The 21,868-nt window shown below is 52.5% G+C and overlaps 1 protein-coding gene across 1 annotated transcript in view; it reads left to right on the forward strand.

The window, feature by feature from the left end:
- POU2F3 (POU class 2 homeobox 3) overlaps positions 1 to 21,868 on the forward strand; it is a 45,950-nt gene that overhangs the window by 6,588 nt on the left and 17,494 nt on the right. The window contains 1 exon segment of the mRNA XM_063417992.1: positions 11,730 to 11,764. Within this exon segment, the coding sequence (XP_063274062.1) occupies positions 11,730 to 11,764 (35 nt within the window).

A 21,868-nucleotide genomic window follows, 5' to 3' on the forward strand; every position in this document is an offset into this window, starting at 1 on the left:
AGGGGATGTGTAAGAGCAGGTGAAAACTTTGATTTTCCTCTTATAAAATTCGAGATAATTTAGGGGAAAAAATGAGATTTTGGGGTAGCAAGAGAACTCCAGGTTTTAAGGGGACTAACCCCACCCTCGATTTAGAAATCCTCTGTGCTCTTGGCTGTTCAGATGGGTTATTTGACATAAATAGAGATAAAATCCAGTTCTCTTCACATCCATGAACTCTGATGGACTTTGGCCAGCTCAGCTCCTGCTCGGGGCTCTCAAATCACCCCAAGGTGGGGTTTGGGATAAACCAGCACCAAACACACCCCCAACTCCCCAGGTCCCTCCAAAAAACCCCGAGAGCTGTTACAGAGCTTAAATTGGGAACTGGAACCCCCTGAAATATCTGGTGCTCATTGGGCAGCAGGATTAATCAAGATTAAGGAAAATGGGGATTTAATTCCGGTATTGGCTGTTATTAAATGCAGTGGGAGGCTCTGCAGTTGGAGTCAGGAGTGTTAAAGCAGGAGCTGGCAGCACATTTGGTTGGATAAAATACGGGGAGGGTTTTTTTTGCAGTTTAAGCATCCCAGCCAGCCATTAGCGTGAGCTGCAGCGCCTCTTTTTAGTGGTAATCGAGAAAAGAAAGCAGAGCAGCGAAGTCGATTTGTTTGAAAATAACCAAAAAAAAAAAATATTCGGAGCCTTCAAATCAGGCAGGGAAATCAGGACGAGTAAATCGCCTTCATTTGCAAAGAGTGGCGCAAAGAACCTGCTTAAATCTGTTTATATATATATTAAAAAAAATTTAAAAATCTCTTTTTGTATATATATGAGAGATTTATATATATATATATATTTCCTTTTTTTCTTTTTTTTTCTTTTTTTTCCTTTTTTTTTCCTTTTTTTTTCCTTTTTTTTTCCTTTTTTTTTCTTTTTTTTTCCTTTTTTTTTCCTTTTTTTTCTTTTTTTTTTTCTTTTTTTTCCTTTTTTTTTTTTTTTTTTTTTTTCTGAGGTTGTCCCGGTGATTTTTTTTTTGTCTCTTCGGGTTCTTCTGGGAAAGGAGACACTGCAGAGGGTCGGGAGCTTCTTGAGGGGGGTCCCCAGCAGCGAGCAGAGCCCCTCCTGAGGGTGCCACCCTTGGGGACACCTTGCAGGACCCTCGGGGGGTGGCATCACCCCCTCCCTCACCTGCCCAAGGTGCAGCTCCGGGCGCTTCACCCAAACGCTCCCCGCGTTGTTTTCTCGCTTCTTTCAGCCCTTTCTGTTTATAAACAACAAAGCTCTCTTTGTGCCGAGCTTCCCGGGAAGTTTTCGTGCTCCTTTGCTCGCATTGTTAGGGGAATATTTACTGCAGCTCCTAATAGCGGCGTGTTTTGGTTCCCTGCTTCATGTGGGAAAAGGCTCCGCGTGTTTTCTGATGACTCATTAATTGAATTTCCCATTTCCTACGGAATTACGCCAATCCCGGGAACCTCGCTCCCCTCCCCAAAGGAGAGGTCTCGTACCAAATTAACAATATTAGACCTAAAAATCCTCCTTAGGTGCGGGTATCCAAAGGTTTTTCCATCGCCAAAAGATGCGGGCTGGCTCCAAGAACTTGAATTTAAATAAAATAAAAAAAAAAAGAAAAAGAAAAATGGGGGAATTAAGCACCAAAATGCTTTTGTAAACCAAGCCCTTGATCTAAAAGTGATGCCTAAAGATCTGATGGGAAGTGTCAGCAGCAGAAGCAAAATTTCATCCTTTCATATCCCCGCCAATTCCAGGCTTAGAAGGAGGGGAGGGGAGAAAAAGGGGTAATTTGGGGCATTGTTTTACTTTGAAAGTGTTTGAAATAATTGTGGGGGTTTTCTTTTCTGAGAAGATTGTTAAAATCGTTCGCCTTTCGTAGGAGGTTTGGAAGGCTCAGTGCCTTTTTTTTTTTTTTTTTCTTCCAATTTCATAGAAAATGTTTCAGGGCTTTTAAAAAAAGAGATATTCTCTGGAAAAAATGTGGATTTGTGATCCCAAACCTATTGGTGAAAGTGAATTTATGCCATTTTACCAACCATTATTTTAAAAATTATGATTTCCGAGCGTTCTCACTGTGAACACTGATCCTTTCCTTCAGCTCTGAATTGTTTGAACCCTGTGTGTGAGCGGGGACAGGCACCAGGTGTCCCCACGAGGGTGGCTTTGCCTTCCCATCCCCCTGGGGATGCGGGGCAGGGTGATCAGGGATTATCCCTCTGTTTTTTGGGGTCTTTTTCCCCTTTTCCTGCTCAATTCCAAGCCTTGGCATCAGGGCCGGGCTCCCAGGCGTGCCTCCATGGGGGGTAACGAAGAGCAGCGCGTTTTCTTCTTGGCTCGGAGCTCTTTTCATCTTTTTCAAACCCATGAAAGCCCTGCCAGCTGATTTTTTTTTTTCTTTTTTGATGGGAACTGTGGGGGCTTGGCAGTGCCGAGTGTCGCCCCTGGTCCTGCAGCCCCGGGGGCAGAGATCTCCCCCTTCTTGTGGTTTTATCTAAGCCCTCGCTATCTGATGCAACAGAACGCTGAGGTGGGACTTGCCCCTGTCTGTCTGTTTGTTTGTGTCAGACACTTGTTCCCCGCTTATCTCCTCCATCAAAACAGGTTACACCAAGCAGAGCTACTTCCCTTTGATTTCATCTGTTGAGGCTACGGGGGGGAAGCCAAAGCGTTTTACCAAAAAGGCGATAGGGAAGCGCTTCAAACGCAACCACGGGGAACAGAATAGCTGCAGGCACCGCCGGCATCTGCCCTCCCCACCCGGGGAGCCCAGCCCTGCCAGAGCCCGGGGTGGGGTGTGCTGGGCTCTGCGGGGCTCTGCGGGGCTGGGGGGGCCCGGGGGGACAGCCCTGCAGCCCTGCGGGAGGGCTGGGGTGGCTGCTGGGGTGGGGGATTGGATGTGCCGAGGGGAGCTCAGGTTGGATGTTAGGAGAAAGATTTGAGCAGAAAGAATGAAAAATTATTGGAACTGGGGAGGGCTGGGGTGGCTCCTGGCATGGGGGCATTGGTTCTGCCAAGGGGAGCTCAGGTTGGATGTTAGGAGAAAGATTTGAGCACAAAGAGTGAAAAATTCCTGTGATTGAGGAGGGCTGGGGTGGCTGCTGGGGTGGGGGATTGGATATGCCAAGGGGAGCTCAGGTTGGATATAAGGAAGAAGTTTTTTACAAAAAGAATGATAAATTATTGGAATTGAGGAGGGGTGGGGTGGCTGCTGGGGTGGGGGGTTGGATGTGCCAAGGGGAGCTCAGGATATTGGGATATTAGGAAAAAGATTTTAATAGAAAGGGTGATAAATTATTGGAATTGAGGAGGATTTGGGTGGCTGCTGGGGTGTGGGGCATTGGCTGTGCCAAGGGGAGCTCAGGTTGGATATCAGGAAAAAGATTTGAGCAGAAAGAGTGAAAAATTATTGGCATTGGGGAGGGCTGGGGTGGCTCCTGGCATGGGGGCATTGGTTGTGCCAAGGGGAGCTCAGGTTGGATGTTAGGAGAAAGATTTGTGCGGAAAGAGCGAAAAATTATTGTGATTGAGGAAGGGTTGGGTGGCTCCTGGCATGGAGGATTGGATCTGCCAGGGGGAGCTCAGGATACTGGGATATTAGGAAAAAGATTTTAATAGAAAGGGTGATAAATTATTGGAATGGAGGAGGATTTGGGTGGCTTCTGGTGTGGGGGATTGGCTGTGCCAAGGGGAGTTTAGGTTGGATATTGGGAAGAAGTTTTTTACAAAAAGGTTGATAAATTATTGGCATTGGGGAGGGTTTGGGTGGCTGCTGGGGTTGGGGATTGGATCTGCCAAGGGGAGCTCAGGTTGGATGTTAGGAAAAATATTTGTGCAGAAAGAGCGAAAAATTACTGTGATTGAGGAGGGTTTGGGTGGCTGCTGGAGTGGGGGATTGGCTGTGCCAAGGGAAGTTTAGGCTGGATGTTAGGAAGAACTTCTTTACAAAAACAGTGATAAATTATTGGGATTGAGGAGGGTTTGGGTGGCTCCTGGGGTGGGGGCATTGGCTGTGCCAAGGGGAGCTCAGGTCGGATATAAGGAAGAAGGTTTTTTACAAAAAGAATGTTGAAGTATTGGAATTGGGAAGGGTTTGGGTGGCTCCTGGGGTGGGGGGATTGGCTCTGCCGAGGGGAGTTCAGGTTGGATGTTAGGAAAAAGATTTGTGCAGAAAGGGTGATAAATTACTGGAACTGGGGAAGGTTTGGGTGGCTTCTTCGCTGTGTCAAGGGAAGTTCAGGTTGAAAATTAGGAAAATTATTTTTACTGAAAGGGTGATGAAGTATATTGGAATTGAGGAGGGTTTGAGTGGCTTCTGGCATGGAGGATTGGCTGCACCAAGGGAGGTTTAGGTTGGATATGAGGAAAAAGTTTTTCACTGAAGGAGTGATAAAGCACTGGAATGATCTGCTGGGGAGGTGGTGGAGTCACCACCCCTGGATGTGTTTTAGGAAAGCCTGGATGTGGCACTGGTGCCGTGGTTTAGTTGAGGTGTTGGGGCTGGGTTGGACTCGATGATCCTGGAGTTCTCTTCCAACCTGGTCATTCTGTGATTCTGTGATTCTGTGATTCTGTGATTGTGTGGCTGAGCCTGGGGGCTGGAGCTGGAGGGGATGGGAGCAGAAGGGTGGCTGGCACCGCGGAAGGGTGTCTGCCTGGGCTGGTGGAGCTCTGGGCTCCTGGTGGCCGTGGGCCCAGGGTTGTCTCCCCCTCGCAGCTCAGGTAACTGTTCTGAGAGCTTTAGGGCCACAGAGTGTCCTGAGTTGGGAGGGACCCGTGGGATCATCCAGTGCAACCACAGATCATCCTGGCCCTGCTCGGACACCCCAAAATCCCTGGGAGCGCTGTCCAGCCCCTCCTGGAGCTCTGGGGCTGTGCCCATTCCCTGGGGAGCCTGGGCAGTGCCAGCACCTCTGTGGGAAGATCCCTTCCCTGAGATCCACCCAACGCTGCCCTGACCTGGGTCACGGGGAGCAGAGGCTGGAGCTGCCCCTCAGACCCTGTGAGTGCCGCCCTGCAGGGAGCACCAGTGCAGGAATCCTCTCTGGGAGGGCCAAAGACCCTTCCCTCCACCCCTCAGGGCAATCGGGCACTGGGGGTGAGTGTCCCTTAGAGGGGGCCCTGCCGTGCCACCCGTCCTTGCTGTGACATTCACCCGTCCCTGCCGTGCCACCCGTCCCTGCCGTGCCACCCGTCCATCCCTGCTGTGCCACCCATCCATCCCTGCTGTGCCACCCGTCCCTGCAGTGCCACCCATCCGTCCCTGCCGTGCCACCCATCTGTCCCTGCTGTGCCACCCATCCTCTCCATGCCCACTCCAGCCCGTGCCAAGGTGTCAGCCCAGGACGTTCCCCTGCTGTGCCACAGGACACCGGGGCAGCTCTGGAACCGGACACCAGAACCCCCAGGCCAGCCCAGTCCCCTCCCAGGGCATTTTGCATTCAATCCTCGGCTCCTGGTGCCATTCCCATGGGGCAGAGTCCCTTTGGAAGGTGATGGATCATGCTGGGACAAGGTTTGGAGGTTCTGGCCTCTGTGTCAGCCCCTAACTCAGGTGAAAGGACCCAGCAGAGGTTAGGGCTGGCAGATTGGGCTGGGGGCTGCTCAGCCCATGCTGGCTCCCAGCTTATTTTATATTTTATTTTATATTTTATTTTATATTTTATTTTATATTTTATTTTATATTTTATTTTATATTTTATTTTATATTTTATTTTATATTTTATTTTATATTTTATTCTTGTTTTATTTGATTCTTGCTTTTATTTTTTATATTTTATGCTTGTTTTTATTCTTATATTTTATTTTTATATTTTTTTTATATTTTATTTTTATATTTTATTTTTTTTTGTATTTTATTTCTTATATTTTATATTTTATTTTATATTTTTGTTTTTATATATATTTTTTATTTTATATTTTATATTTTATATTTTATATTTTATATTTTATATTTTATATTTTATATTTTATATTTTATATTTTATATTTTATATTTTATATTTTATATTTTATATTTTACTTTATATATTTTTTTAAAAAAATTTTTTTTAATTTTTTATTTTTACTTTATTTTTCTGAGAGTTTTTTTCCTCCTGCCTTTTGTTGCTCCCTCCTCAGCCCGGGCTGGGAGCAGCTTGCCAGGCCAAAGTCTTTTGAGGAAACCTTTGGGCCTCTCCCAGCCCCACGCTGCGCCTTCGCTCCCCAGGGCTGCCTCTCCCCGCTGAAACTTTCCTCAAAGCCTCCAGGATTGCTCCGCTCTCTTCCCCCTGCAGCCACAGCCCCAGGCCAGGGCCCGGGAAATGCAGGCTGCAAACAGCGGGTTGCCATGGCACTGGGGCTGCGGGGATTTGCATAAGGCTGATGATTTTCATAGCACAGCCACATTTAAGGCAAGCAGGAGAAATTTCCATATTCCCAGCTCCGAGTCAGTTGGGGCGTGGGGGAGGCCAGGAGGGGGATATTTGAAATTCAAATGAAGGTGATTAGGGTTTGAGGTTGGGTTATTTTATTTCATTTTTTTTTTTTTTTTCTTAAACATCCCATTATGGAAGAGGATAAAAAAGGCTGGGGAGGGGAAAGGGGAACAAAAGGCTGGTTTGACTTGAATCGGAGGGGCAAAGGAAGAGCTGGTCTGATCTGCCTCTTGCCTCTGGTCTAGCACAAGAGACTTGCCCTCTCCCAGCACCTGCAGGTGAAATGTTTTCCGTGGGAACAACTGCTGCCCTCGGGTTTCCTCCTGGAAGGTGCCCAGGTCTGCCACAGCCCTGCTCTCCCCTCGCCCTGCCCGCAGCGAGGGGCTGCAGGGTTACCCGAGGGTTCCTCGCAGGCACTGCTGACAAGGGAGGGCATTTCTGTAACCCAGGGCTCAGTGAAAGCTTCCCCTGGTCTGGAGCTGTCTGAGTCAGCACAAGATTCACTTTTGCTCACCAGCCTCGGCTTCCCCATGGAGATGTTCCTGATGCTTTGGGGGTCTTTGTGTGTGATGCTTTCTGTGTCTTTGGAGCAAAGAGTTCAGATTAAACCTGCAGCCCTGCCTGGCTGCCTCAAAACCCCCCTAATCCTGCTTACACTTTAAAAAGCACTTTTTAGATGCCTAAAAAAGCACTTTTTAGGTGCTTTGGGAGCATTGAGCATCCCAGCAGGGCACGTGGGAGCCCAGGAAATGGAGCGGTGCCTGCTCAGCCGCAGTTCCTGCTGCCCCCTGTGCTGGTGGGAGCAGCTGGAGGGATCAGGAGTGGCAAATCCATGGGGAAAAGGTGGCTTGAGGGGGCTCCCGGCGTTCAGGGCCTGCTCTGGCTCTGGGGGAGTCGCTGGTTTGGCTGCTGGGAACGGCAGCAGGAAGGCTGTGCCTTGGTTTGTGCCTGAATTTCCAGAGTCAGTGGAAATGCTGAGGAGTACTCTGTGCTGAAATGTGTTATTTTGCTTATTCCTTCAGTGCAGGTGAGCATTTGGCTTCATTTATAGTTACAGAAATTGCCACTCTTTCTTCTAGCAGCACTTGGGCAATCTCTTAACTTCACACCTTGTTTGAGGTGAGGGATTTGAACGGGTGAATTTATCAGAAATGCCCCTTGAAATGCACCCGGCCTGCTCTGCCAGCCTCCTGTGGCACTGTGCTTCATCAGATGGAGTGCAAAAATCTCCGGGATAGGTGAGATTAATCTTAATTTTAGATACTCGATCCTCTGGGGCTGCAGCCTGACCTGCTCACCCCAGGCAGTCCCTGGTGCAAACAGGGATCTGCAGAGGGTGATTCATCCCTGTGCCGGGGGTGAGACAGAGGAATTGCCCTCTGGAAGCTCCTGCTTCCTCTGCATGGCTGCAAAGGGAGCCTGCAGCAATTGGCTCCCAGTGAGGCACCTACAAGTTTGAGACATCCCAGCGCAGGCAGCAGAACCCCCTGCCTGGTGTCTGCCTGGCACCATTCCCCGTTTCCCTCCCAAACTGATTCCCTGCAGGAATTCCCCGACACCTGCTGGGAGCTGGAGTCACCTCCTCGTCCCCCTGCCCCTCCAGAGCGTGGGGGGAGCTCGGGCTGGGGCTGGCTGGGAAGAGCCACCAGCCCTGCTGGTGTGGCCAGGTGAGAATTGTCCCTCCCCGCAGGTGCCACCCGCCCGTGGCTGCCCGTGTGAAGATGAAGGGCCACCCTGATTTGACTTTTCCCCCATTAGGGCTGCTTTTATCCTCCGGGGCTGGACTGGCTCTGCAGCTCTGCTCCCCGTGGATCCCTCGGGTTTTCCAGGGGGGAACAGCAGCGGGTTTGGGGGGAGCTGCCCGGAACTGCTGCGCTGCTCCCATCCCCAGAGAAACCTCCCCAGGCAAACTCGCACCAGATCTGATGCCAGGGCTATGCAAAACAGCTGCCAGGTGAACCCAGGAGAGCAGCACAACCCCGGCCTGCCGGGCTGGGGGAGCCAGCCGGGCTTATCTCTGCTTTTCCCAACGCCCGGGAGGAGCAGGGTGAAGCCTGAGTGATGGCAGAGCTGCTGGGGATTGAGAGCTCTCATTGACGTCCCAGGGCTTCCCCAGCCTCGTGGAATTTCAGGGAGGGGAGGGCTGATCTGGGAGATTCTGGGGGTTCTGGATCCCGTCGTGTCTGGCTCGTGCAGCAAAAATCAAGTTGTTGGCTGGGCTGAAGCTCCATTAAAATGAGCAGAGCTCTGGCAGTTTGCAGCAGCAGAGAGAATCTGCTGCCACTTACACTTTTCTTTTTATCTCCCCGAGCTAGAAAAGATTAAATCTTAAGTGCAGATTGTTTGAACAGCCCGTTCCTTTAAGGAGAGAAATGACTACTGCAGTGTGAGTCCTGATGTTGACAGAAACTGGGAGGAAACTGAGGCTGTTTTTGTAAAGAATTTGTAGGAAAGTTACAGTTCAACTGAAGGAGGAGAGCTGTTATCCCTATCACACCCAAACCTTGGCTCGCAGCTGCAATCACTTGAATTTTACATTTACTGGAAAAAAAAAAAGGGGGCCAGATTTGTTTGCAAATGAATCTGCCCAAACACTCGTTGGTCCTGCAGAGATTTGTGTATCCAGCTCCCATTTACATAACCACTGGGAGCAGGAATCGCCCCTCCCAGTTTTAAATCTCTCCCTCTTGGACATCTGAGGCTGAACTGGTTGCCCCTGGCTCCCTTTGGAGTCAGCGAGGAGGAATAGTCATCTCCAGAGGGCCATTCCTGCAGGAGATGGGCGGCTCAGAGAGGGCAGGAGTGGCCTCTGGAGGTGCCTCTTGCTCCTTCTGTCTGTCCGGGCAGCTCCTCAGACTTGGACACCCCTGTCAGTGTCAGGCTCCAGGAATATTTGCTCAGAATTCCCGGTTTGGGTGCCCCCAATCCCCCCTGTTGATCTGCAGGGATGTGGAGGATGCTGTGTGTGACTCTGCAGGGAGGAGGGGACACAGAGAAGGTCCCAGGTGGGGACAGGAGGGGCAGGGCTGTGCTGGAGGATGTGGGGCCATGCAGGGAAGCTCTGCTCCAGCTGTGCTTGTCGGGTTCCAAGTTTTTGGGGTGAATGGTGGTGACTCAGCCAACCCTCCCCGGGACCCAGGGATTCCCTGCAGCCCTTTGGGTCTTGCCTCATCTCCACGCTGTGCCCAAACACCAGCGCAGCTCCTGTCTCCAGGAAACCAGGAGTTACCTTTTCCTTCCTGTTCTATTTTAGCAGCTGGGAACTTTTCTTTCCTCCTTCCCTCCTGGCTTTGCTTTCCCTTCAGCTGCTGCCTCCAGATGGAATCAAACACCCCCCCCTGCACCCCGTGGGGGTTTCAAAGGCAGAAACTGCGGGCCTTGAAGATGCTCCCGGTCCTGCTCAGGTGTGTGGATGCTGATTGTGATCACCCATTAGCACTATCAGCATTCCCATCGCTGGATGTGCCCTCCTTGGCTTTGGGGGCTGGAAGGCAATGAATGAACCCCATTCCTGGGGAGGGAGCAGCTGGAGGGAGCTGGACAGGGAGCAGAGCGGGTTGGAGCCAGGGAATTACACGGGGGAAAGAGATAAAGGGCTGAGATTGGAGAGGGGAAAAGCTGGGAGAGAGCGGGCTGGGAGGAAGGCAGGAAGAGAAGGGCAGAAATGCAGCCAGGCTGGGGGAGAGGGCTCAGAGCTGGCTGGGAGACAGAGGGTGAGGAGATGGAGATCCCAAACTGGGGGAAAAACTCAGGGCTGGTTGAGGTATAAATGGTGAGGAGATCTCAAATTGAGGGGGAAGCTCGAGCTGGTTGAGGTGCAGGGGGCGAGGAGATGGAAATTTCAAATAGAGGGAAAAACTCAGGGCTGGTTGGGCAGAGGGTGAGGAGATGGAGATCTCAAATTGGGTGGAAAATTCAGGGCTGGTTGGGCTGCAGAGGGTGAGGAGATGGAGATTTTGAATTGAGGGGGAAGCTCGAGCTGGCTGAGGTATAAATGGTGAGGAGATCTCAGATTAGGGGGGAAGCTCAGAGCTGGTTGAGGTGCAGAGGGTGAGGAGATCTCAAATTAGGGTGAGGAGATCTGAGATTAGGGGGGAAGCTCAGAGCTGGTTAAGGTGCAGGGGGTGAGGAGATGTCAAGTTGAGCAGGCAGCAGCTCGTTCTGCCGTGGCCCTGCTCGGCAGCACAGTCCCACAGCTCAGTTTCCACAGTGAGTGCTCTTTAAATGTCACAGATTAAATCTCCAGGGCTGTTTCTAGACAGCAGAGAGCAGCCACACGGAGCTCTGTTATCCCTGACTCTCCAGTGTTTTGCCATCCGTGGATAATTGTACCAAGCACGCTCCCCCTCAGGATCCTGATCCACCTGGGAGCACTGTGTGCATGGAAAAATGGAAAAATCTGTGCTGGGAGAGCTGGATTTGCCCTCCTGCATTGCACAGCCTCTCCCAAGCACTTTCCAGCTCTTTGCAGGAGCCCTGAACTGCTGGAAAACACAATGATGTGTTGGAGCCTGATCAGCTCACAGGGAAAGTTATCCTGGAAAAAACAGCAGGAGCAGAGGCCTGGGGGCTTGTGCCAGTGGGATGTGAGCAATTCCAGGCTCTGGATCACAGAGCTCGGCTGGAGTGGCAGGGAATGGCTGGGGGAAGGTGTTGCAGAGGGATCGGGGTGTCTCGGGGTTGCCTCTGCAGCTCGGGAGCTTCGTGGAATCCCTCAGAGCGCTGGGATGTGCACAGAGCGCAGCCCGGGCTCTGTGATGTTCCTGATGAACTTGGCAGGTGTGATGGTGGAGGGGAGGGGGATGTTTATCATCAAAGGGGAATGAGTGAGGGCCTGTGCGGTACCTTCAGGCTGAAACCTGTCTGATTTCTCCCCCTGCGCCTGCCAATCTCTTTTGGAATCAAGGAGACGCCTCTTGAGCACAACCCCACGGCTCCCGCTGCTCCCCCAGGTACCCGGAATCACCTGAGGTTCCTGGGGGTCCCCAGGGGAGCAGCCCTGGCCCCTCTTGGCTGCCCTTTCCCACAGCCAGCCCTGAATTTCCCTGCAGATTGGTGATGTCCTCCAGCTCGCCCCCGCTGGAATCTCCCACCCTTGGCCAGGTATCTCCCGGCCAGGAACACTTTTATTATCCCTCAGCAAAGGCTGGCACCACCTGAACGCTGCAGGAAGCCTTCATCCTTCCACTTCTGCACCTTCCTCCTCCTCTCCTTGCTCTCCTAAGGCCAATTTATTTTTGGTCATGTGTGTTGCAAGTCCTGGGAAGCTCCCGCCAGTGCTGCCCTCAACACTGAGACGTTTTTCTCTTTGTTTCTTTGTAGGGAATGAGCAGAATGGGCTGGATTTTAACAGGCAGGTAAGATGCTCCCTGGCTTGCCAGGTGTTCTCCTCCTCTCTGGAAATTGCTGTTTTTCACCTGCTCCTCACGTTGCAGCTCCTGTGGAGAGATGAAAGCTGCGAGGTCAGAAGTGCCATTAACCAGACCACAGAACTTCTTCCCCTTGTGGGATGCAGTGACAGATTGCACCTCTGGTTTCCCTCTCCCTAATTCATGGAAGTTCAGCTAATTACAGAGTTCCTTTAAATGACCATTTGCTTGGGGGGGGGGGGGTTCTGGCTTTTATTTTTTATTTTTATTTTTATATCATCATTTATAAACAGAAATCACCTCAGTTCTGGTGGCAAGGGCACCAATGCCTCCCCAAGGGCCCAGTGCTGTGACACTGGCACTGGCAGCTCTGTGGTGTGCAGGGATAAAGGCACGGGGCTGACTCAGGAGTGTCAGCCAGCACTAAAAATGAGGTGGGTTGAGGTCTTGGACAGCTCAAATTCCTGGGAAAGGGACAGTAGGTAAAAATATGGGGCAAGCAAACCCCAGGAGGAGCAGGGCAGCTGAGGGGCCACATCCCTGCTGTGTGTGCTCCTCTCTCCCTGCTTTGTCCAGCTGGAAGCATTCCCTGGCTCGAGGGGTGGCTCTAAAAACCCCTGAGTGGCTCTAAAAACCCCCGAGTGTCACGTCAGGAGGTGACAGCCCCCTGGAGCCCCCGGGTGTGTGCAGACACAGCAGCTCTGCTGGCAGGCTGGGCAGGCACAGGGTGCCCAGAGCAGATCCCTGGCAGTGCCCAAGGCCAGGCTGGGGCACCCTGGGACAGTGGAAGGGGTCCCTGGAAGGTGGAATGGGATGAGCTGTAAGGGTCCAAACCATTCTGAGATTTTAGGAAAATGCTCTCTGAGCGCAGAGCTGAGGGCTCCTGTGGCCAGCAGAGCTGGGCTGAGCCCTGGATGGGAAAAAAGGAGCCTGGAGAGCCAAACCCTGCCCCGGGTGGGAGCTGCAGCCAGCAGTGCAGAGGGGGCTGTAACTCCACGGACAGACCTGAGGCCAGTGCTGGCACAGCAGCCCATCCACTTCCACCGTGCACTCCCCAAATCCAAGGGCTCCAACCCCTTCCAGAGGCTCCCAGTGAGCAGCAGGGGCAGCTGCACCTCCTGCACGTGGCTTTTTGTCCCTCCAGCCTCCCTCGGTGGCTCTCACCGTGACAAATGTCAGCCAGGCTGCTGCTGGGGTGTTTGCTTTGGCTGCTCCAGCTCTGGGTGGGTCTCCCTTGCCTTATCAAAGGTGTCCTGACACGCTCAGCCCTCTTCCAGGCTTCTGGAATCCCCGGCTGCACACAAAAAGCCCCGTGCCTCCAGCCCAGGCAGGGGCTCACTCTCCACAGCCCGGAGAAGGATCCAATCTGCTCACCAGGGGGAGGAAGGGAAATTCCTCGCAGATAGAAATGAGCAGGAGATCCAAACTTCTGCTGTGGCAGCACCACGGGGGTGTTGGAGCTGGGCTGGGGTTAGTGGGGGAGAGGTGGTGGAGCAGTGCTGATTTACACCCCTGCTCTGACCCACCATCCCCTGGACTCCTCTCACTGGTGCTGGGGAAGTTTTGGGGCAGCCAGGGAATAGAAATACCCTCCTCATAAAAAGAATTTTTTTTCCTTTGAGCAGCATTTCCTCTTTTATTTTCCTCCTTCTACCAAAACAGCATCACAAAATCCAATTCATTTATTCCAGCTTGACTGTGTAACTGAATAGCCAACTTAGCTGGGGGATTTAGCAAGGTTTAAAAAGCAAAAGGCTCTGAAGGAGATCGTTTTATTGTTTTATTTTATTTCTAATCTGCTCTGATTCCCCAGAGCCCACCAAAGGGGTTTGAGTGATGCCAGGGATGGGGATGTGAGTGGACACAGGCCTGTGCAAGTGGCTCTTTGTCTCCCTCTCTTGGCCCTCCCAAGGCCACGGGTAGAGTGATTTAAAATCATTATTATTTAAAATAATAATGACTATTTGAAAGTATTGTTATTTTAAATAATAATTATTATTTTCAATTATTCTCTCAAATGAGCAGGAGCCCGAACGCTCCACACTCACATTTAGGGTTGACCTCAGCTGTCGGTGAATTCATCCTCAATTCAGCAAATAAGTTTCAAATGACGAGAAAAAAGGAAGAGGGGAGGGCTGGAAATATCAAAGTGTTTTCATGTAAAATCAGGTGCTGCGCTCTTTCATTAGGGGTGGAGGTTGGTGGGTTTTTTAATTTGGTTTGGGGTTTGAGGTTGGTTTGGGGTGTCTTTTTTTTTTCCCCCCCTTTTTTTTTTTTCGTTAGCTTGCAATTCAAGTTCTCAAACCGAAGCCAGGGCAGGATGGTTTGAAACCCAACTCCAGCCCGACTGCGGGAGCTCTCTTTGCCTTTATTTGGAGCGCTGGGCTCTAATCACTTTGAAGATCATAAATCTCACCCGGTTGAAGCCTCTCCCCCAGCCTTTGTAGATGCCCTACATTTCAGGTCTGCTTCCCTCCCTCCTGTGCTGCGCTCCGGGCGGGCTGGGAAGGGTGGAGTGACCTGGTTAGACCCCTTCCCTGCCTCCCAGCGCCCTGCCGGGGCTGCTCTCACCCTGCAAACGGCGAGGGAGGGAAACTCCTGCGGAGTTTGAGGTTTTCTAGCAGTTTGTGGGTCAGCCCTGCGCTTTATGAGAAAGCTCCCTCTGATCCCTCAGCCTATTTGGCAAAGGTTTCTCCTCTCCCCCCCTTCCCCTCCCCTCTTAAAACTCTCCTCCCACCTGGATGCAGCGCTAATTTGTATGTGAATGAGAGGGAAAAGGGCGTGGATGGAAAAAGCAGCATCTTCAGCCTCACCTATCTGGTTTGGCTTTTTTTATTTAGCCAGTCTAACGCTGGTTGTTTCCTGTTTATGGCGAGGGAAATGCAAAGGCACAGTAATAAACTTTCACCTTCGGTGCTGGCAGACAGCATCAGCTGCCTCCTGATGGCTCGGGAGGGTGACAGGGACAGAGCTGAGTGTCTCTGCCTCTCCCTGGCACAATTCAAGCCCAGTTTTCCCCCAGTGGGAGCAGGAGAAGAGCTGGGAGTGCTGCAGTGGGAGCTTTTCCTGCCTGTTGTGTGCTGATCCTGCCCAGGTGCTGCGGTCTCCCAGCTCTGCTTGGGTTGAACTCCAAGGATCTAAATTTTCCTTTAGGAAATATTGGATTGTTTGTTTTTGTAGCTGCTCTGGAGAGCCAGGTGTCTGGAGCTGAGCCCTGGGATAATGCTGCCTGCTGGAATACACACACAGGGACGGAGGGCTGATGGTTTTGGGAGGTGCCAGGGCTTGTGTGAGCGGTGTGAGGGTTGAGCCCAGCTCACACAGAGGTGCATGCACAGCTGGAGGAGGAGAATGCATGGCTGCTGCAGCCAGGGGTGCTTTTCCAGCAGGGAAGTGATGGCAGGACCTTGCTGGTCCAGGATCAGCTCTCCAGCTTCCACAGCTCCTCTCCAAGCCCTCCCTGCTCTCCAGAGCTGGCAGGGAAATTGTCCCTCCTGAAATAAATCTGACAGGTTTTTGTGTGAGCAGAGCCGGGCAGGATCTGCCTCTGCTCCCTATCCAGATGTGCCCGGCACTTTTCATTCCAGCAAAGGCTGACCCTTGCAGGACAGGCTGTCATTTGTTTATCAGACCTGTCATTATCACCAATCACATCAATGTCAAGGTGATCTGGCTGGGAGATTTGGCAAGGTTTAAGACAGGCAGGCAGGCACTGAGCAGGGCCCAGTTTTACTGTTGGTTCTTTATTCCTGATCTTTGCTTTACACCAGGCAGGGGATGTGGTGAGGACACAGATTTCCCACAGGCTTCCTAGAAAACCTTTTCAGCTGGGTCTGCTGACAAATTCCTCCTTTCTAAAACCAGGTCAAGCATCCTGTGCGTTTGCCCTGCCCTCTTACAGGAGGTGCTGAAGGGGCTCCCTTCCCTCAGGACCTCCTTGTCTAACACCTCTCCTTGTTCATACCTGACAGTCCTTGCCCGGAGAAACTTTAATTTTTGAGCTCTGTGTGGGACTTCCAGCAGTTTCTTTGAGGTGCCAGGGTGAGTGACCTCAGGGCTGCACAGCTGATGTGAGAAATTCAAAGCAGGCAAGCTGCACCTGAGATGTGAAATCCCTGGTGGCTCCTTTTCCGTGCCATTAACCACCACCCTGACCTTGCTGGGCACCTTCCACCCACACGTCTGAGGGCTCTTTGCTGATGGGTTTTAGCATCCCTCGGTGCCCCTGGAAGGTGGGGAGGTGTCCTGCAGACACAGCCCGACTCCCTGGCTGTTCCCAAGGGTGCTGAGCTCTGTGAGTGCAGCTGGGAGCAGGGGATGCTCTGTGGACACTGGGCTGTCCCGAAATGCAGGGGCCTGCTCCCTGCCAGAGCTGGGCTATGGACTCCCATCCTCTGATTCATCGTCTTGTGCTCAACCACAGACGAGTTCTTCCTCCCCTCCGTCCTTTTGAAGGCGCAGAGAAGGGCCCAGCTCGCTGGGTAGTTTGTTATTAATATCTGGGATGCAAAACTCCCTGCACATTTAATTTCGCCCCACCAGGGCTTCCCTCCCCCACGGGGATCTCTCTCAGAGCTTTTCATTCCTGCCCGTGTTCCCACCTCCCCCTGATCTCATGTGCTCCTGGGTGTCATCGCTGTTCCTGCTCGCCTTTTCCCCGTGGGTAGCTCAGGTTTCAGTCTGCCCTCCAGATTTCCATCCCAGTCCTGTTCTGCCCTCCTCTCCAGGGGAGGTTCACATCCTGCTTCCTTCTCCCCTCTGGGGATCAATTCAGATTTCACTCTCTCTTCTCCCCGTTGCCCCAGGGGATCAGCCCGAGTCTTGCATCTGCTTTTCATCTCTTGAGCCTCCCCTGGCTGGAAATCAGGGCTGGCCTTGAACCTGACACTGGATCTAAGCTCAGCTCTGCCCTGGCCTTTCCCTTTTGAAGTCTCCCTGCTCTGTCCTAGGGACAGGCTGATTACATAAATTTGTTTGTGTGCTGGTTCCTCATTGAAATGCAGCCCTTTGGGAAAGCATCAGAGAAAGCCCTGGCTCCAGGGAAAGTCCTCTGTGCCTAAATCTGGCCCTGCTTTGCTTAGGACAGATATGCAGAGGAACCCCTTCTTCAGGCTGGGTTTGTTCTGGCTGAGCTTGCTGGGAATGAACCCCAAAACAGGCCAGGAGAACTTGTGAGGGAAGGGGGGATGCAATTAGGAGCAGGGATTTGGCATTTTTAATTGCTTTTCTTAAGAGGTGGACTGAAACCACTGAATTAATTTGTTGACAACAACCCCGAGTGGATTTTCTCTGTTCCTCAACACCCAGCTGCAGCCCATTCCCAAACTCCTGCTCTCCCTGCTTTTAAAGGGCAAACTTCATTTATAACACGATTCCTACACCTGTTTCCTTGGCAGAACACCTCCTACAGCTGTCTCAGCTCTGTCTGAGAGGGAGAGACAGATCTTTGTGCAAATTCCCTGCTCATCCTTCAGGAAACGTTTTCTGCGCTCGCAAGGGACGAGCTCCAGGTTCACAGACCTGTCTGAAGGGTCACAAAACTTGTTTTCCACCCCAGGAACTCGGCCCAAGGCAGGGCTGTCACTGGCCAGCCACAATCCAGTGGCCCAGCACCTTTTTGGAGGGCTGGGTGGCACGAGCTGCTGTGCCTGGCTGTGACTCTCAGGGAGTCACCACTAATGGGGAGAGGACTCCGAGTCCTTGATGGTTTCTCATGTGCTGAGCCCCAAGGATTCACCCCAAACCTGCATCACCCCGCCAGGGTGGGGCCCTGCACCCGTCCTGCACGAGGGTGAGTCCCAGCACAGGAGGGGAAGGTGATGGGTTTCAAGCAAGGTCTCTAATTTTGGACATCAGAGGGCACTTTCTCCCTCCCCAGAGGTGCTGAGCTGCTCCCTGTGGGTTTCACCCTCCTGCTGCTTCCCCAGCCTGTGGAGTTTGCAGGGGATGGGGCAGAGAGATGGCTCTGAGCTCCCCCAGCCCTTGGATTTCATCCCCCCACCCCAAATGAAACCCCAAATGAAACCCCAAATGTGTGATGCTCTCCAATCTTCCTCACTCTCCCTTTCTCTTTTAATGCTGTGTTCAGTGCAACCCCTCCAGCTGCTCCTCTCCTGTCCCAGCTCCCTGGGCTGGTGCCAGAAGTGCCAGGGACCAACAGGAGAGGCCCATGGAGCCAGCCCTGGTCTGATTCTGAGTCAATTCCTCCTAAAATCGGGATGTGGTGGCAAGTACATCCCTCCAAGGGCTACCTGGGCTGTGTGGACACTGTCCCCGTGGCTGACCAACCCAGGGATACCCAAACTGTGCCAGGTTTGTCACTGCCAGAAGGCACAGAGAGTCCTGAACAAACAGAGATTCCTCCCCAAGGCAAGGGATGCATGGAAAAAACAAACCAAACCAACAAACAAAACAAAAAAAAAAAGGACATTTTTCATGCAGGGCAGATTCTCAGCCCAGAAAATCCCAATAAGGCAACTTTGGAGTGGAACAGGAACGTGCTCGGGCTCCAGGGGACCTGTGTGAGCTTGCAGGAGGGCAGGGGAGAAGCCATGGAGTGGTGTGTGTGAAATCAGGGTGATAAGCAAAGGGGCAGGGATGCAGCCCAGGGTGGGAGCAGCGCAGATAAGCACGGGGGTGTGGGCAGAGGTGGAGTCCTGGAGAGGTTTGGGAGTTGGGCAAGTGAAATGGAGACAGAGAGAGGTGCAGGGAGCAGAGCTGCACCCCACGGCCAGGCTGGGCAGGGGGTGAGGAGGGGGCAGGGGGAGCCCTGGGAGGGAGACAGGGGAGAAATCACAGCCTTGATGGTGGGAAAATCATTTCCCGTGCTTTGAGGGGAGTCTTGGCCACTCTGAGCAAGAAAAGAACATCTCCCCCTGCCTGCTGTTAAACTGCTCCCGGTTTGGGATGCCCACGGGCCTTGGCAGGGAGGGTGCCACGTGCCCGGGTATCACTGGGAAAAGGGAAGGTGCTGCCAGCTGCCTTTTCTGTGTCTTTTCAACCCTTCTGTGCCCCCTAAGCACAGAGCAGCCCCTGGGGACCCTCAGCAGGCTCTGTGCCCCCCAGGCTGTGGGGACAGCCCTGGCAGGACCCTCAGCAGGCTCTGTGCCCCCCCAGGCTGTGGGGGGAGGACCCTCAGCAGGCTCTGTGCCCCCCAGGCTGTGGGGGGACCCTCAGCAGGCTCTGTGCCCCCCAGGCTGTGGGGGGAGCCCTGGCAGGACCCTCAGCAGGCTCTGTGTCCCCCAGGCTGTGGGGGGACCCTCAGCAGGCTCTGTGCCCCCCAGGCTGTGGGGGACCCTCAGCAGGCTCTGTGCCCCCCAGGCTGTGGGGGACCCTCAGCAGGCTCTGTGCCCCCCAGGCTGTGGGGGACCCTCAGCAGGCTCTGTGTCCCCCAGGCTGTGGGGGGAGCCCCTGGGGACCCTCAGCAGGCTCTGTGCCCCCCAGGCTGTGGGGGGACCCTCAGCAGGTTCTGTGCCCCCCAGGCTGTGGGGGGAGGACCCTCAGCAGGCTCTGTGCCCCCCAGGCTGTGGGGGAGCCCTGGCAGGGTCTGTGCCCCCCAGGCTGTGGGGGGACCCTCAGCAGGCTCTGTGCCCCCCAGGCTGTGGGGACAGCCCTGGCAGGACACTCCCCACCTGAGCTCAGGTGTCTCCCTGAGCGTGGCCAGCCAGGGCAGGTGCTCTTCCCACCTCTGCCTTTGCTCTCTTGTACCACAGGTGATCACCTGAGGTTCAGCACAGCAAGGCGGGGGTGACTCCTCTCTCTTCCCTGTTTGTTTAGAAGCAAAAATTCCAGGGAAAGGCTGTGCCAGAGAGCCCACAAAAGCTGCCTGTGGTTCTGGTTGTTTTCTCCTGCTGAGCTCCTGAAGTTTTGACTTCCCAGCCCTGCTTTGACTCCAGCACAAGAATTTACATCCCAAGCTGAAGCTGAGGATAAACCCCACCAGATCAGACCTCAATTAATAAACTCCAGGGCCTCGTGTAGGGTGATGCAGGTGTGCTGAGGTTTGGGATTGCATTTGAATTTTCCAGCGTGCTGCCACGGCTGAGCTTGAGGACAGAGCCTGTTTGGGAGCTAATCCCATGCTGAATGCCCTTCTGTCACGCTGACAGCTTCCAAAAATTCCCAGCCTTCAGTGGGACACAAATGTTACAGGGTGAATCTCGTGGCATTGACTTCAAGGATTTCTGCCTTCTTTCCAGGTGTCTGTTAAGCCCTGCTGCACATGCAGGATGGTACATGTGGAAATAGTAATTGCAGCCCCATTATTATTATTATTATTATTATTGCCATAATTTATTATTAGTGTGTTTTTTATTTTATTGGGCCCGCGTGTGCGGGTAATTCACGGTGTAACACTTACGCCATCGGAAGGTGGGAAGGCTCAGGGAGCTGCAGGAGCCTTGGATCCAGCTTAATGCCTCTTTCCAGCTTAAAACCTCCTCCCCGGGCTCCAGGCAAAGACTTTTGGGGCAGCTTGAGGTGCTGAGGAGCACCCTGGGGTGACTCAGAGTGTTTTGGGGTGACTCAGAGCTGCGTTGTTCCTTTTTACCCTGAGCCAGGTGTCCCAGACCCTCCGTGTGTGCACCTGATCCTCCTCTTCCCTCTGCTGTGCAGGGCTGGGAGTGAGTCAAACCCTTAAACTCGGTGAGATAAGGCAGATGTGGAGGCAGATAAATGCGTTTCAAAGAGGTCACTGGATTAATGGCAGCTTCACAACAAACGGGGTTGTCTCCCATCTCCCACTAATGTGGTTCCTGCCTGATAACCGGGGCTGCAGAGGGCTGGCAGGGCTCGGGTAGGAGAGATCCAGAGCGGGATTTGGAGCCTCTGAATTGGTGGCTGAGTGAGGGGGATGATGGAGCACGGCGTGTGCCACAGCAGAGGATTGTCAGTCCTCCTCTCCAAGGACGATTGACACTGAGATTATCCCCAAATTAACCCCTGCAGGGCTCCAGCCCAGCCACTGGGATCCATCAGCGCACGGAACCCAGTGCTGGTCAAGCTGAGGGGAACAGCAGCAAGCAGAGCTGCTCAGGAGGATCTTCCCAATTTCCCAGTTTTCCACAGCTCTCTGAGATGTCTGCAGGATGTTTTCAGAGCCGAGCGTTTGCCAGAATTTCACAGATCAGTTACAAAACAGATGTACCTTCTTTTTTTTCTTTTTTTTTTTTTTCCCTCTCCCCTTCTTCCTACTGGTAAGGAAGAGTTTGTGCAGTAATTGCAGGCAGGTTGGGAGATGTTTTCTTCATAATTCTCCTTCTTATGAAATGTTTATGAAACACCTTCCACAAATCAGTTACGCAAGCGGGCTCCGGAGCTTTGATCATTTTCCATCACCCTCAGTGTGTTTCTTAGTTTGTTTTGCTTTTTGTTTTCGTGTTTAGGCCAGAGATAGGTAAGAACCCATCCATCCTTGCAGCTGCTCGAGCCAACAGCGGAAGGGACTCTCTCTTTTCCATCCAGTCACCCTTCCTGTGTGTTTTTATTTTTTCCCTCGCCTTGCTCGGGGGCTGACCCTGTTTCGAGGCTGTGAAAACATCCAAACATCCACCTGAGATTTGCAAGTGTGATCGCTGCCCTGGCCCGGAGCAGCTCCCGTGCCTGTTCCCTGCTCCCAGCCCTGCCCTGGGCCTCCCCTGCGGGCCCCAGGTGAGGAAGGTGCTGCAGGTTCACAGCCAAGAGCCCCCACACCTCACCTCAGCCTTGGGGTGTTGCCCAGAACGCAAAATCAACAACACGGGGTCTTCAGTGAAAGCTGCTCCCCACCAAAAAAGGACCCAGCCTGTTTATTTCTTTTCCTTTTATAATTTTGTGGGTTTGGTAGCAGATTGGCTCCTGGGGTTGCCACCCCTTCACCCCACTGGCCAGACCAGCTGTCAACCAACATTATTTTCAGGCTGGAAATATGTAAGCAAAGGACAGTGAACAAAAACAAGAAAGGTTGTTTATGTTCCAAAGTGTGAGAAAGTGAAAAACTGACCCTTAATATTGCACAGTAACTAAAGAACTGACTCCATCTTATAAGCAAGTAGAAGGCTTTAAAAAAAATCTCAGAAAAATCAGGTCAACAGTGGGGGTTTGCAGGTCCTGCTC

Source organism: Prinia subflava, chromosome 22 (genome assembly GCF_021018805.1).
Source record: "Prinia subflava isolate CZ2003 ecotype Zambia chromosome 22, Cam_Psub_1.2, whole genome shotgun sequence".
Classification (NCBI taxonomy): Eukaryota; Metazoa; Chordata; class Aves; order Passeriformes; family Cisticolidae; genus Prinia; species Prinia subflava.